Source organism: Neomonachus schauinslandi, chromosome 13 (genome assembly GCF_002201575.2).
Source record: "Neomonachus schauinslandi chromosome 13, ASM220157v2, whole genome shotgun sequence".
Lineage (NCBI taxonomy): Eukaryota > Metazoa > Chordata > Mammalia > Carnivora > Phocidae > Neomonachus > Neomonachus schauinslandi.
This window is the reverse complement of record NC_058415.1, coordinates 85,278,911-85,294,582: the sequence shown is the minus strand read 5'-3', so window position 1 is coordinate 85,294,582 and position 15,672 is coordinate 85,278,911. Positions and strand designations below refer to the sequence as shown.

The 15,672-nt window shown below is 46.9% G+C and overlaps 1 protein-coding gene across 10 annotated transcripts in view; it reads right to left on the bottom strand.

Moving 5' to 3' along the window:
* Positions 1 to 15,672, bottom strand: part of RALGPS1 (Ral GEF with PH domain and SH3 binding motif 1) — a 222,733-nt gene that overhangs the window by 151,426 nt on the left and 55,635 nt on the right. For 9 of the 10 annotated variants that reach the window (XM_021691186.1, XM_021691188.1, XM_021691187.1 and 6 more), the window contains exons 5-6: positions 14,642 to 14,731; positions 11,788 to 11,880 (exon numbers count right to left, since the gene is read on the bottom strand). In XM_021691186.1, the coding sequence (XP_021546861.1) occupies positions 11,788 to 11,880; positions 14,642 to 14,731 (183 nt within the window). The remainder of the gene's footprint in view (positions 1 to 11,787; positions 11,881 to 14,641; positions 14,732 to 15,672) is intronic. The other variant, XM_044920351.1, reaches the window with a different exon arrangement.

The window sequence follows — 15,672 nt, the reverse complement described above, 5'->3', positions numbered from 1 at the left end:
GATTTTATTTATTTATTTCACAGAGAGAGACACAGTGAGAGAGGGAACACAAGCAGGGGGAGAGGGAGAGGGAGAAGCAGGCTTCCGGCGGAGCAGGGAGCCCGACGCGGGGCTCAATCCCAGGACCCCGGGATCATGACCTGAGCCGAAGGCAGACGCTTAACGACTGAGCCACCCAGGCGCCCCTTCTAACATCCTATTGTTGACCAGAATACAGACAATATAAACAGTCAATTAACACATATTTTGTATGTTATATGTATCATATACTATATTCTTACAATAAAGCTAGAGAAAAGAAAATGTTATTAAGAAAATCATAAGGAAGAGAAAATACATAAATAGCATTGTACTGTATTTATCGAAAAAATTCTGTAAGTGGACACACGCAGTTCAAATCCATGTTGTTCAAGAGTCAACTGTATTATATAAAAATCTGGTAAAATATTCATAATAATATTTTATATATATATGTATGTGTGTATGTATCTACCACATATACCATCTATCTACCAGATAGTATACATATATCAAATAGCATTATATATTTCACTATTATAAATTAGATATACTATAATACAATAATATATATACTATACTATAATATTATACTGTAATTATATACCAGTATAAGACTATATTATGTAACGTTATATATTTTATCTGGTAGATAGATGGTAGTTAGAGTAAGAATTTTTTTAAGGGAATTAGAAATTCCAGGGAAACAAAAAGGTATTCCAGGAAGGACATGTTATTCATAGTTTACTACTTGACTATACAGAGAACTATATTTACACATTTCTACTAACTAAAACACTGAATACTCCTTTAACAAAAGTGATTTAACTATAGTAACATGAGTGTTTTGTTTTGTTATTTTAAGTAGGTTCCATGTCCAATGTGGAGCCCAACACAGGGCCTGAATTCACAACCCTGAGATGGATCTGAGCTGCGATCAAGAGTCAGATGCTTAACTGACGGAGCCACCCAGGTGCCCCAGTAACATGAGGGTTTTTGAAGAAAGAGAAAAGGTAGTTCAGGAAAACTAAACCAACATCCATCATACAAAGAAGTCACCAACTATTATCCAAAGTGAATGGCTCAAGAAATTGTAGCAAGAGCACATGGGTGGAAATGTGACAGAAACTAGCAGAAGAAACCACTAAAGAACTGGAAGTGGTTGCCTCTGCGGTATGGGGTATGGAGGATGGATCAATGAGTCTTAGTTGTTTCACTAAGCCTTTCTGTACTTAGTGATTTTTAAAATTAATGTGCATGTATTATGTTGAAAAAATTCTTTTAAGACAATTTTTTAAATATAGGGTTCATTTATTCAAAAAATAACAGCATTTATTCATGCATGTTTTAAACTTTTATTACAACTAGAGCCATAAATTCACACGAACTGAAGGTCCTTGAGATTTCAGACCTTAATGGAAGCCTCAGGAAGGAGCCATCAAAACTACATACAAGAAAATAAATTACTTTGCCTGCACGAGTCAAACAGTTACTGAAAGCATTCATGCTCAGGAAAAGAGGTAAAAAAATAAGATCAAGGGGCGCCTGGGTGGTTCAGTCAGTCGGGTGTCTGCTTTTGGCACAGGTCACGATCCCAGGGTGCCTGGATCGAGCCCCGCAGTGGGCTCCCTGCTCAGCAGAGAGCCTGCTTCTCCCTCTCCCTCTGCTGCTCCCCTTGCTTGTGCGCTCTCTCTCTCTCACTCTTTCTCAAATTAATAAAATCTTAAAAAAAAAGAGAGAAGAAGAGGGGCGCCTGAGTGGCTCAGTTGGTTAAGCGACTGCCTTCGGCTCAGGTCATGATCCTGGAGTCCCGGGATCGAGTCCCGCATCGGGCTCCCTGCTCGGCAGGGAGCCTGCTTCTGCCTCTGACCCTCCCCCTCTCATGTGCTCTCTCTCTCTCTCATTCTCTCTGTCTTAAATAAATAAATTAAAAAAAAGAGAGAAGAAGATAAGATCAAGGAAAAGTTCACTTAATACAATAGGAAACTTCACTTCTGGCAAAGCTGAAGCTGTGAGACCCCCTGAGATTTCCTCCACAATATTTACAATGACTGGGGTTAACTGTGCAACTACATGCGTCTCCCTCAGCAAACAGGGAATTCCACGAAGGCAGCAACCATGCTGGTTGTGTTCCCGCCACTATTTCCTCAATCTGGTATGGTTCCTGACACAGAGAGTACATTGCCTAAGTATTTGTTGAATAAAAGAGTGGAAAAACTAACAATGATTACTTAAAAATCCAAATCCTTGGAAAATTTTGAAAACTCCAATAACTCTTGGGTAAAAGAAAAAAAATAAAAGCCAGGATTATGGATGATTTACAAACCACAGTGAGAAACCATACGTTAAGCTATGTGATGAGGCCAAAACTGTACTGAGAGGAAAATGCATGGTTTTAAACTCTTTTCAAATTAAACAAATAAGATTATAAATGAACTAAACATTCAACTCAAGAAGCTAGAAAAATGGCTGGGGGGTAAGGGAAATCGATTAGTAGATAAAATTAGAAATTGATATGTTACAAAACAAAACTAAATGCCAAACCTATAGAAACGATAACTAGACCCGAGAACTACTTTTTATATCAACAAACCAGGTAAACCCTCTCTACAAACAGGGCAAAAAGCAAAAATATAGAACATTAGGATTGAGAAAGGGTCTGTACCACTGATGCAAAGTACACTAAAATTACAAAGTAAAAATCAAGCCGCAGGATACTGATATTACATAATTTTCGTGATACCAAGTGTCAGCCGCATGGGATAAATGGGACTCATAAACCACGGGGTCAAAAGCCAGGAAGATCACAAATCTTGGTCAAAGAGGTTGCTTTTGGAAATTTCCCTTATCACACACACTCTGAGAACCTACATGTGGCACTTGTATTGGACTAATAATGAAAACTTCCCTCATCTGGTAAATAGCTCAAATCTGGGAGCTGTCTCCATGGAGGGAAAAAGAAAAAGTCCCTCCAAATCCTCTTCATGAGGACACTGGTATCTTGTTCCCTCGCCTTGAAAGAATAATTTTTCTTGATACGTGGAAATGCTTTCCAACAGAATAACATTTCTTGATACGTGGAAATGCTTTTCAACAAAGAGCCTGTTGCTCCAAATATGTTAAAACTGGCTCAAAATTCTATTTCAATTCCAGTGTCTACTGCTGGTATGGAAAGAATTTTTAGTGCTGTGGACAATCTATGGACCAATGGATTGAGCAGACTGAGTGTGGAATGAGTGAGGAGTAAAACAAGGGCACTTAGAAGAAGTCATTTTTACCTCTTTTGATACAAACTATCAGTTTCTGAAAAATAAATAAGCTACAAAGTCGTGTATCTAACGTAAACTACTTGCAATGGAGCCTGTCATAAGTAAGATAAGGGAACCTTGTGACTTGGAAACTTCGTAGGTGTCTGGGATAGCTGTCTGTCCCTATCTGTCTTTGACTAGGGCCTTCTGAAACTCTGTACAGATAGAAGTTAACTTGTGGAAAATGTAGTCATGTCCACAGAAAGGCAAATTATGTTTCAAGAAATGCCACTGATTATCACCCTGGGAATACTAGTTTCGTAGCCATTTAAAAAATTATTTTGGCATTCTGGAGTGCCTGGGTGGCTCACAGTCGGTTGGTTAAGCATCTGCCTTCGGCTCAGGTCATGATCTCAGGGTCCTGGGATCGAGTCCCGTACTGGGCTCCCTGCTCGGCAGGGAGTCTGCTTCTCCCTCTCCCTCTGCCTGCCACTCCCCCTGCTTGTGCGCTCTCTCTCTCCCTCAAATAAATAAATAAAATCTTTAAAAAAATTATTTTGGCATTCCTTATGTAACTATAAAAGTATAGTACTCTGGATTATCTTTTGATAATATCTTACTGGTTGTAATATTTTACTGGTTCTCTCACTAATTAAGGGCTTAAATAAAATCTTTGGCAAGTTTTCATTTTATATCTATGAGTCATGAGTTCACCTTTTAAAAACATTATCCTTTAACAGTTTACATGCACACACACATATATACATACATTCGCATGCATACATACATAATGTATAATCTTATAGGACAATTTTTACCATGTGTTTCCAATAATTTTGCTAAATTTTAAAAATTCTACTCATAGTAACCCAGGGAGACATTCTCACAAAGCTACCAAAGTAGAGCCAGAAGGTTGAGACTTGTCCCCAAATGGAAACTTGCCAAGGGCCCATCCTGTCTCCAGAGTTGGTCTGAGTAGGTGAGGAGTCAGGCATCAAATGTGTGTCCCCATTTGTCCAACCTGGTTGAAAAATGAAAAAGGCTAGCTAAGACAGGAAGGGTAAGAAACAATGAGAGGGCTCTGGAGAGAACAGACTCCATTATGGGGAGGAGGACCTTCAGGAAGAGGTAGTTAGAGAAACAAGTCTCTAAGGATTTCAACCAGTAAAGACAGGGCTGGAGAGGCCCTCAAGGCCAAAAAAAAAAAGCACAAATAGTGGCCTGGAGGTAGGAACACACAGGGATGCTCCAGGGAGCAGCAGTTTGGCAGAAATGTTGCTTTGGACAAGACTGGAAAGGCAGTGCACTCCTATGTCTACTGTGCGGCATTATTCACAATAGCCAAGATACGAAAGCAACCTAAAAGTCCATCAACAGACAAATGGATAAGGACAATGAGGTATTTGTATACAATGGACTATTATACAGCCATAAAAAAAGGATGGGGTTGAGCCATCTGCGACATCATAGGTGGACCTCCAGGGTGTTATGCCAAGTGAAATAAGTCCGACTGAGACAGACAAGTGCCATATGATTTGACTCAGGAACCAAATGAAGCAACATTTAAGAAACAAAAAGCAGAATCCTGTAAATCCAGAAAACAAATTAATGGTTGCCAGAGGCAAAGGGGTTGGGGGAATGGGCAAAATGGGTGAAGCGGGCGGGAGATACAGGCTTCCAGTTGTGGAATGAGTAAGTCACGGGAGTAAAAGGCCCAGCGGGAGGAATATAGTCAGTGATACTGTGACAGCGTGTGTGGTGACGGATGGCGGCTACACCTGTGAGCACAGCAGAATGTATAACCTCGTGAGTCACCGTGTTGTACACCCGAAACTAATGCAACACTGTGTGTCCGCTACACTCAAATAAAAAAATTAATAATAATTTTAAAAAGACTGGAAAGGTTGTAGGGAGATGGAAACTTGCCACTTGGCAAAGTATGTTTTTAGTGTTGCCATTTGGAAACCACAGACATATGACGACCATTTTGGCTACTCGTTCTACTCTTCTGATACATCCACTCGACTTGCAAACAGGGCACCAATCACAACAGCTAAGCATGAACAGCAAATACTAATCAAAGGGGTAAAGAATGAGTCGATTGTGGCCATGTGTGGACAGGGAATCCCTCTGGCTAGCCCTTGCATCTCCCGCGCACACGGCTTGGGCCACTGAGGGGCTATGTCTCGGGTGGCGGCAGATGCTCCACTGGCCACAGCGGAAAGGTTATGGTTTGTTTTTTGAGGTCAGGAAGTAGGTGTGAAGTAGGTATGAAACCTTTCGGTATTTGCTGCCGTTGCCAAAATGCCTCTACTGTGTCCTCTATGCTCTGCAGTATGTTCACTACCTGTGAGCATTCACTAAGCACCACACTCTCAAATCTAAGTTTCCCCCCAAAAACACCCATCAAGACATACCAATCCTCTTATCCCAGCTCTGCATCTCCCCTGACTCTCAGGGATTGCTGGAGTCCAGGGTTAGAAACCCAAATGATGGTTAAAAATTGGCTGACATTATATGCATTATTATAAAACTAGGGATGGTGAGTCAATGTTCAAATGGCAGGTTAAAAAGAACGGCATCAAAAGGATTATATCAGAACTTCCCACTTGGGAAGAGTGGTGGGCAAAGAGCCCCCAACCAAGCAAGGAGTATGAAAAACCAAGTGAAGACACTGGAGCTCTTCGGGGCGATCACTCCAGCAATGGTGTGAGGAAGGGCCCGGGAGACCAGGAGCAAGGAGAGCAGCCCAAAAGATGGTGATGACCTTAGGTCAGAGATAACCAGGCCTGGCTCACTCGAGAACAGTCAAAAATAACACTAACAACAATAACAGCTGCAGCTAATACTCAACCCAACACACTTCCCGATGTGCTCAACATTTTTTCATATATTTACTCGTTTAATCCTTACCATAGAGGCAGGTCAGAGGCTAAGCCCAGGTACCTGATTCAAGAGCCTATGTTCTTAATCTCCATGGGACACTGCCCCTCACTGCTCGGCCTGGCGTCCCCACACCGATTCAGGTCTTGTGTACTCAGACCCCATAGCTGCCTGAGGTACAGGCTGGGGTGACAGTTCCCCAAAGGTGACTTCTTTTCCTCATGCTTTCATGGGGCTCCCCCAAGTTGGACAGAGATGTTCTGATGGGTGACACTTGAGGGTTCTTGGGTTCGTATGGGTAGCTGAGTTCCAGCCCCCCATGTGCACAGGGCCTGCGACCTGGACCTTCCTCCCATGCACTCAGGAGAACCCTAGAGCAGCCACAAAGCCAATACACAGTGGCTTCTTCTCAACTGTGCTCACGGTGCTGACTCTGAGAGCATGCTTTATTTCCAGCACATGGTGACTTCCCTTTCTTGGCTTCTGGTTCAGCTTTGCATCTTGGTTTTTAATTTGGTTGTATTTTATCCAGCATTTATTTGTGTTTGTGTGTTTGGAGCAGGCAATCAGGAGGGAGGGGCTTATTCCCCGTCAGTTCTGTCTACCATATTGCCTCAAAGTCCAAAACACAATCTGCTAAGAGAGTCTTCTGGCACTCACGATCACTTCCTGGAAACCAAAGCTTGATTTCAGATGTGCCAAGCGTGAGCTGTCAAAGGAACATGCAAGCAGAGGGCTGTGCGGAGCAGGCGTGGGAACAAGGGTCTAGGGCTGCAGAAGGAGGCTGAGCGTGAGCTGCAGAGACTGCCTCCACTGGGCTCTGAAGCGATGGTGAAGCTCTCCATGCCGTCGGGTCCCCAGGGGATAGGAAGCAGATGGGAGGGCGGGAATTGGGGTCAGAGCCTCACAGAACACTTATATCCAGTGGGTGAGAGGAACAAAAGCGGTCAGGGAGGAGCCAGTTGTCAGAACAGCCAGAAGAGGACTAAGGCAAGGGAAGGAGATTTTTCAAGAAGGGTGTGATGAAATATCTAATGTTGTGGCAATGAAAGGAAGGTGAGGGTGACAATGTCAGCAGAGTTCATGACTGGGACCTTCTGAGAAGCAGTGCAGGCACGGCTATGAGGAAGGACAGGGGAATGAGTAATTGGAGACGCAAACGTTGGTTTCCTCTGCCCTCCAACTCCTCACCCCCTCACCCATCTTGCCTCCCACCTGAGCCAAGGCTCAGGAAAACCTGAAAGAGACAGCCCATGCCTACCACCACCTTCTCAACAACATCAGAGGGGGGCCCTTGGGGCACTACATCAGACACGGGGAGCAGAGGCACTGCCTGAATAAAAGACTCGAAAGTCCGAAATATGTGAATGCCACACATCTGCCTTCTCAGGACCTTTGCAAAGTGACTGTTCTCCAAACTGCAGAGCTTGATGACCCTGTGTCCCCAGGTGTCTGGAGAGGTTCCGTTTCCAGGTTCCCACCCTGCAGACCAGGCCACCTGGCCCACTGGCTAGGATTTCCCCTTGCTGCTGCAGATGAGTCAAACTGCCTGGATCAATTCAGTAGGAAAGAGCAAATCATGATAGGAACATGCAGACAGCCAGCAGAGCGCGTGTGTGTGCGTGTGTGTGTGTGTGTGTAGCACATGACTATAATTACTGTAAAGAGTGACTCACCCAAACTCCAGGAATTCCATACCCCCAGGTCACTCATGAGTAAGTCAGCCTCCTCCTGGGACCACCCTGACCAGAGAAAAGGCTTCACCATCATCCTAGTTGCTCAGGCCCCAAACCTAGAAATCCTCTTCATTCCTTTCTTTTCCTCCTCTCCGACATCCCACCACACAAATCGGCCAGGTCTGCCTTCAGAATGCCTCCCTATCAGTCTCTTCCTCTCCTGTGTACTGCCACCTCCCCATCCCAACCAACACCACCTCAATGGATGCTGTCTGACCTCTTGACCAGGCCCCATTTCCCATCTTGGCCCCCTGCACTCCCTGCCCAGTTTGTTTTCCACACAGTAGCAACAGTAATTTAAAAAACAAAAAATGAAAAGCAGCTGTAAGCCAGATCATGTCCGGCTCCGTGCACTTGAAACAGAACCTAACTCCTGTCCTGGGCTGTAAGCCCTTCACAATGGGCCCGCTGCCCATCCACGGCATCTTGCATCAATTTCCTCCTGGCCCACAGTGCCCCTGCCACACTGCCTCTGAGTTTCTTGATGGCACCAAGTTTCTTCCCACTGTGGGTCTCTGCACTGCCTGTACCCTCATCCTGGCACAGCCGGCTCCCCGTGTCACTCGGGCCTCAACTTAGTGCAGTCTTCCTTCTCAGAAAGGCCTTCCGGGATGCCCCACGCTCCAGCAGACCCCAGTCCTCCTCTCTCACACCCTCCTGTCTTGGTCTCCTGTGTCACTCCCATTCCCATAGGACAGTTCTTCACTCACTGCTTCACACACTCAACAAATGTTTATCCATCACTTCTTATACCAGCAAGACAGGACACATGTTTATCCTCCCTCAATAATGTGTCTGTCTCCTCTGAACAACACAAAAGCCCATAAAGACGGGGCCCTTGACCGTAGCCTCAAGGTCTGGCATGGAGGAAGCATTCGGTAAATATTTGATTTGTAGAATGAATAAGAGCCGCACGGTAGCGGTAGCGCGTACTCAGGAAACCAGAATTGACCGATTCTGTCTTACTCACGTCGCATGGCCTTGAGGCAGCCAGTACTCCTAAGAGGCCCCAGTGCTGGGATGAATCAGGCCCCACCTGTGTTCTTCCAGGCCAGCAGAAGGTGACTCCCTCCCTGTTTGCACATGAGCCAGCATTTACTAGGGCCTACTGTGTGGGACCCTGTAGGCTGAGACATCCACGCTCCACTTTGCTAGGGCTAGATGTCCTGTCAGGAGACTGACACCTGCTCAGTGTCAGTCTCCAACCCATCCCAAGTCACTCAGTTGCTGGCACCCTGCAGGCAGCCATGGACAGGTCAACGGGCTGCCCTGCCCTACAGCTAACGACCAACTGGCCCTCGCTGCAGGTCATCCATGGTGCAACCAAGTGGCAGGTCTCTGACACACCCATAACTCCCTTCTGTCCAGGTTTCCCAGATATCCAGGGTTTCAGTGCCACCCCAGGGAGAGCACTCGGGGATCTAGTCACACCCTATCCCTGAGGGCCCGAGTGCCAGCCTCACTTCCCAGTGTGTGTGCCTCTTTCTCCTTGCCCTATGCCCAGCCTGACTCCAACACCGGGCTGCATCCCCGACAAGCCATCCAGTACCCTGGCCAAGAACACGGACTGTGCACGCCAGGAGAACAAGGCTGCATCACACCAGCTCCAGCACTTGCCAGCCCTGGGATCTTCGTCAGGCCACCACACCTCTTGGAGCCTCAGTTTCTTTCTCTAAAAAATACTCTAGGGGTGCCTGGGTGGCACAGTCAGTTAAAGTGTCCGACTCTTGGTTTCAGCTCATGTCGATCTCAGGGTCACGAGACAGAGCCCCACGTCAGGCTCTGCCTTCAGCGCAGAGTCGGCTGGGGTTTCTCTCTCCCTCTCCCTCTGCCCTCCCCACCTCCTCCTCGCTCTCTAAAATAAATAATTTTTTCAAATGAAGACTATACAAGCACTGACTCTCTGGGCTGCTACAGCAGTGCCTCCTATGCCCCTGCTCCTCCCAGCTCTGTGGGCCCATGAGGTCTCCCCAATACCAGGTCAAGGGAAAAGTGGGGAGAGGGGAACGGCTCTTTTTTGGCAATACTTCTATGGCTAACCTCATTGCCAGAAACGATAGCAAATGAAGGAAAAGATTCAGCACAGTAGACATATACAACTCAAACAGCAAGCATATACTCAGCTGGGCACCAGGGATACAAAGAAAAATCGGACCTCATCATGAAAGAAGACAGCCGAAGGGAGAGGCAGACCTGTCGACAAAACCACAGAGCAGATGTGCCGTGTGCTTGTAACAACAGGTGTGGAGAGAGTGTCAGGAAGAGATGCAGCTGCCGATTCCACTGGGCTGGGGTGATCTGGATGAAGGTGAAAAAGGATGAATCGGGCCCCCTCCATTTCCCAAATGCTCTGTGCCAACCACTGTCCTAGGGCCAACAGGACAGGTGAGTGAGAGGTGGCTTGCAAGACCCCCTTTCTGCCCTCACCAACTATACAGTTTCTGCAGGTCATGGAGAGTCACCACATTGCTGACAGTGAGGTTTGTGCATGCCGAGATTCATAATTCATCTCTCTGAGTCTGCACATAGCTCCCAGTAGCCCAGGAAAAAATAACAGCATCTAAATAATGGAAAATTCATTTGAAAAAGACTCTCTAGGCAACTTTTGAAAAAAGATGGACTCAGGGACTCACAGGCCTGGCAACAACAGGAGAGACCAGTGGCTTCCAAACTTGCTTTCAACCTCCCAAGCCACTGCTGACCTGAAATCCACCCAGGAGCCCAGTACATCAAACCGATGTAAACAGAGCTGCTCTGGTGGAAACAGTGCCAAGGTGTCTACTTGGCACCCTCCTCCTCTTCCCCATCCCCTGGTGGCCATCAAGGCAGCTCCATGGAACCCTTGGGGCTCCACGAAGCACTGACACAAAACCACTCATCTGGGCCAACCTCTGAGTAGATAGAGGGAAACAAGTCCCACAGAAGTCATGCTCTGAACAGCAGCTGAACACAAACCCAGTTTCTGACTCTAGGCTAAGACATGTCGCTCCACTTTGCTAGGGCTAGATCTACGGAAAATAGCAATTTAAAAAAACAAGGCTCATTTCTGATCACCTACAACATAATCCCTAAGTGTTTTAAAGGTCCCTGAATTAGCCAAGTATGAAACTGAGCCCAGCCCCGCAGATTGGCAGAAAGAAGTTTGGAAATGAGTTGCAGAAGCACAGCTGACAATTCCATATAGTTTCCTTCAGTTCCATGGGACATAAACAGGTCTTGAAAGGCTTGGGCTGTGTGGCTGTGGGAGACCCTGGACCAGGCGGGCCAGGAGGTGAATGCTAATGAGCTATGGAAATAGCAATTACTTCCCCCATGTCAGGCACTGTGCCAAGCTAAGGAGGATAAAGAGGTCTGAGATATTTTTAAAGTATTTTTACAGCAAAAAAACTTCCCTACAGACTCAATTATATAACTATCAGACTCCACCTCTGAGCTGAAATTATCCATGGCCTTCAGGAATAAAAACAAAACAAAACCCCACTTCTCTCTACATGAGGGCCACAGGTTTCTCCAGAGAGACTCATAGCTATAGGGCCAGCAACCCAGGGCAGCTGCGAACCATCAGCCCAGAGACCTTCCCAAGGGCAGTTCGGAGCCTGTCAGAGAAGAATTCCAGCCAAGTGGAGGGCAGAAGTCATGTCACTGACCCAGCCACCACACGTGACGTTATGGGTCCAGGAAGGTCCACTCGAGGGGGCTCTGGCCCCAGCCATGTTGGCATCCTCACAACTTCCTCGTCCCAAAATGAGGCTCAGGTCCCTGAAGAAGACAGGATCCCAGGGAACCCACAGTAATCCTCTGTGACTGGCAAAGGGCAGATAGTCAGAGAAAGCCTTCGGGGGCTCGAGGAATGAAGAACTTCACCAGTGAAATGAGAGCCAAAATCAAAGGAATTAACTTACAGCCCAGGTTTTTGTCAGCCTGAAGATGGGTGCACTTTGTAATGCTGATACCACAGACATGAGAGAATGAAGGTTGTTGAGTTCTAGAAGTTTCTGAAAAAAAAAAAAGATATGGAATAGATTATTTTGCTGCTATAAACAACAGAACAAAAACATGCTCAAGTGTTACCAAATGTTGTCATATTTACGAAAATTCAATTATACTTAAAAATATCTCATGTAGAAAATATAGTTCTATGGAGTTCATAGAAACCATATGCTCTTTTTCTTTCAAATTGTCAAAAGGTGAGTCTGCATCTAAAACACTTGCAAAATTTTATAAGCTGACTAGTCTGGTTGCTGGATAGAAACGTGGCTAGGGATAAGGTTTGATAATGTCCTTTATGTTCTTTTTTTAGACGAATCGGAACTGTCCCAGCGGGCTTTTGTAAACTGAAGCCTTGGCTGTGCCCACAATATCCATGTGGGTCTTCTACGACTACCTTACACCCGGAACAAGAGGGGCTGAGGGAAGATGTCACCAATCTGCGTGATCCCCTCCGCCAGGAAGAGAGAGCTCTAGCTTCTCGGTCAGTTGAACATATGCTCCTTTGAACCAAACCCCACACTGGTGAGAACATTTGGATTCAATTCAGTCTCACACAAGTTCCCTACCATGGAAGACAAGAGTAGGGGACACAGCCTAGAGTAAGTACAGAAAGATGTAACTGCTCTGTTCTAGGTTTGGTGCTGAGGGAAACCTGCTAACGGGACCGGGGTCCACTTCTCATTCTTGGGAGCCAGTGAGGTTTGGGCTAGCGAGCGGGCTCCATGGTTCCAATCCCAGCTCCCAATACCCGTGTGTCCTGTAGCGAGTTGCCTGAGCCTGCATGCTCATACCTACAAGGAAGGTAACCACGGCACATATGCGACATGGGAAGGTACGTGCAAAGTGCCAGACCAGTGCCTGGCACCAGGGTGAGTGCTCTGTGCCTTGTGGGCTGCTCATCCCTTATCGGGAAGACTTCTCCCCTGCCTGTCCCCTCACTTGTCTTGGGTATACCAAGCTCAGATGCCCTTTCCTCTAGTATGTCTTTCCTGAACCTGTTCCCAAATCTAGGGAGCTTGGGGACCCTGTCTATGTGTTCCCACAGCAGTGTGTGCATCTCCTTAGCACACTGGACTCTAGTCGCTTTTACCTGCTTCTCTCTCGCCCTGGACCATGTGTTCCCTGAGAGCAGGGGTGAAGCTGTATCTGCCATCCTATCCCTAGGGCCTCATACAACACACAGTAGGGCCTAGTGAAATGAATGAATAAATAAAAAGCCCTTATACCTAGTCCTCGCGGCTCTGTTCCTACTCAGAGATTTCTCCTTTACCACACAAGTTAATGCTTCCTTTCATACATCTTGTAACAATCTCTAATTGTTTCCTGTGTGTAATAATAGATTCTCGGAGAGGACTGAATTTCATCCTACGTATCTGAATTGCTATGCCTGTCACACAATTTCTTTTAGAGCTGAAGGTCCTCTGGGTGATCCCCTAATCCACCCCTCTCATTTTGTAGAAGGGAAACCAAGGCCCAGAGGAAGAAGGGGCCCGCACAAGAACACACTTGGGGCACCGTGCCAATATGATGAGCCACTGTTGGAAGATGGCAGAGATTAGGGAGGGATTGTTTTGTATTCTTTGGACAAGCACCGCAAACTCGTTTCCTGAAAGCACCGGAGGGCTGGAACTCCATCCCGCTTTCTCTCGTGGCCCAGCATGAACTCACTGACAGTAACAAGCATCGTCAAGCCCAGCCCCAGCATGGTCCCAAGCACTTCAGAATGCACACGACGTGAAAGTGTCTTTTGCCCCTAACATACTTATGGATGGATGCCCTTAACCTTCCCATGAGGGGCAGCAGAGCAGCTCCCCTGAAGGCCAAGAGACATGCTCCAGCTCACTCGCTGTAAGGTCCTGGGCAGGGACACTCACTTCTCTAAACCTCCCCTTCCTCCTCTAGAAGTGGGAGAATAACAATGTGAACACCAAACACGATCATTTCAGTAGAGTGGTTGCTATGATGCCGGCTCATAAGGGCATCCGTAAAGCTTAGTGGGCCTAGGATCTGGGTGGGAACACAACACGTGCACACAGCACACAGCGAACCAGACAGAACAGCAGTGCGCTGCCCAGATGCAGGCAAGCCCCGTGGTCATGGCAGCGTAAGGAGAGGAGCTGACAGGGTGAGGAGAGTGGTTCGGGAGAGCCCATATGGCATCACTACCTGGGCTGGCTGCCATAAGGGAAGAGGAGGGGAAAGGGAGATACAGACGCAAGCCTGGTGCTCAACAACTGGCAAGGACAGAACCTGTTGCGGGGGGCAGGAGGTGGGAACGGGGACCAGCAGGGTCACTGGGCCTAGGCCTGAAGCTCAGGATGGAGGTGGGGTGAGCTCTGCTGACTGCGGACAAAACTGCAGGATGGGATGGTACCTCGTAGCCCATCAAGCCCCAGTACTGGCTGAATCTGAAGGAAGAGGATGAGTGGACCCTAGAGGGAGCCCCCACGGCCTCATAGAGAGTCTGAACAGCCAGCTAAAGAGAATAGTTGGCTGCCATAATAACGGGTAGATGGCCACACCCCCGTGCGTGCATGGGGGCGGGGAGCCTGAGTGGGCACCTAGGCCGGTCTTACAGCCTACAGAAGTCAGGTCAGAGCTTTCTGTTTGAACCCAGCCCAGCATGCCCAGAGCAAAGTAGCTCTCAAAGTACTGAGGAAACACATTCTGCAAAAAGGAAGGAAGGGAGGGAGGGAGGGAGGGAGGGAGGGAGGGAAGGAAAGGGGGAGGGAGGGAGGGAGGAAAAAATAATAATAAAGAGCTTACCTTGGCTATTTTCACAAAATGGCTCAGGATTTCTGCCCTTATTTTTAAAGTCTGTGCTGTTAGAATTTCTCGAACAACCCAAAAACTGACCTGTAGAGTCAAATACACACACACACACACACACACACACACACGAGAAGTGGTTAAATACTGGACCACCCTTGTCGCCCTTGCCCACCATAGACAGGGATTTCCAGGAGGTCAGGAAGCTGGAAGAGCACAGCCTGGGGTTGCAGGTGGTTGAGGGTTCCTTTACGACACCCAGCCCTGCAAACGGGTCCCTCCTTCAGCACCTCCTCTGGAACACACACAGCGGTGCCAAGAGAGACAAGTATCCCTATCCGGGGGAGTTACTGGGCCTCCACAACATATGAATCTCTCTGAAGCTGTGGCAGGAAATTTTGAGATGAATAGACAGATTCCTGCTCAGAAGGCCCCCAGTTGTGGGAAAACCATGGATGGATGGATGGTTGGATGGATGAATGGACAAACGGCCAAACAGATATGTTCACTGGCGGTACCACCATGAGATCTATACCCCCAGCCAGACCTCAAGTAAGTAGGATTCACCAATATTTGCACAATTGTAACAAATTTAATTTTCTAGGAGAGGTTCATCCAATAATTTATATGATATGAAAGTGTCTTTCAAAGTTCCATAAAGCAATGCAGGTGAAGGGACATGTTTTTCTAGAGACCACTTATGCCAAAAGGACATGTTGGTACTTTGGGTTCAGAACATTATTCATGCTTAAAAAAAAAAAAAAAAACATTATTCAGGCTTGACCTCTCACAGAAATCAACATCCCCGAGCCCCTGAATCCTTTTGGGAACAGGCAAGTTATCTACTAGGGTAGAGTTGACCCACATGACACCTCAGTACAACACAGAAGGGGCTCCGTGCCAAGAAAGTCTGGGAAGTGGTTACTTTCTTGTTTATGTCTTGCTACTGTATCAACAGTGCTGTGTGACACACAGATGCCCACGGATGGAATGACAGCACAGCCGAGAGAGAGAGAGAGAGAGAGAGA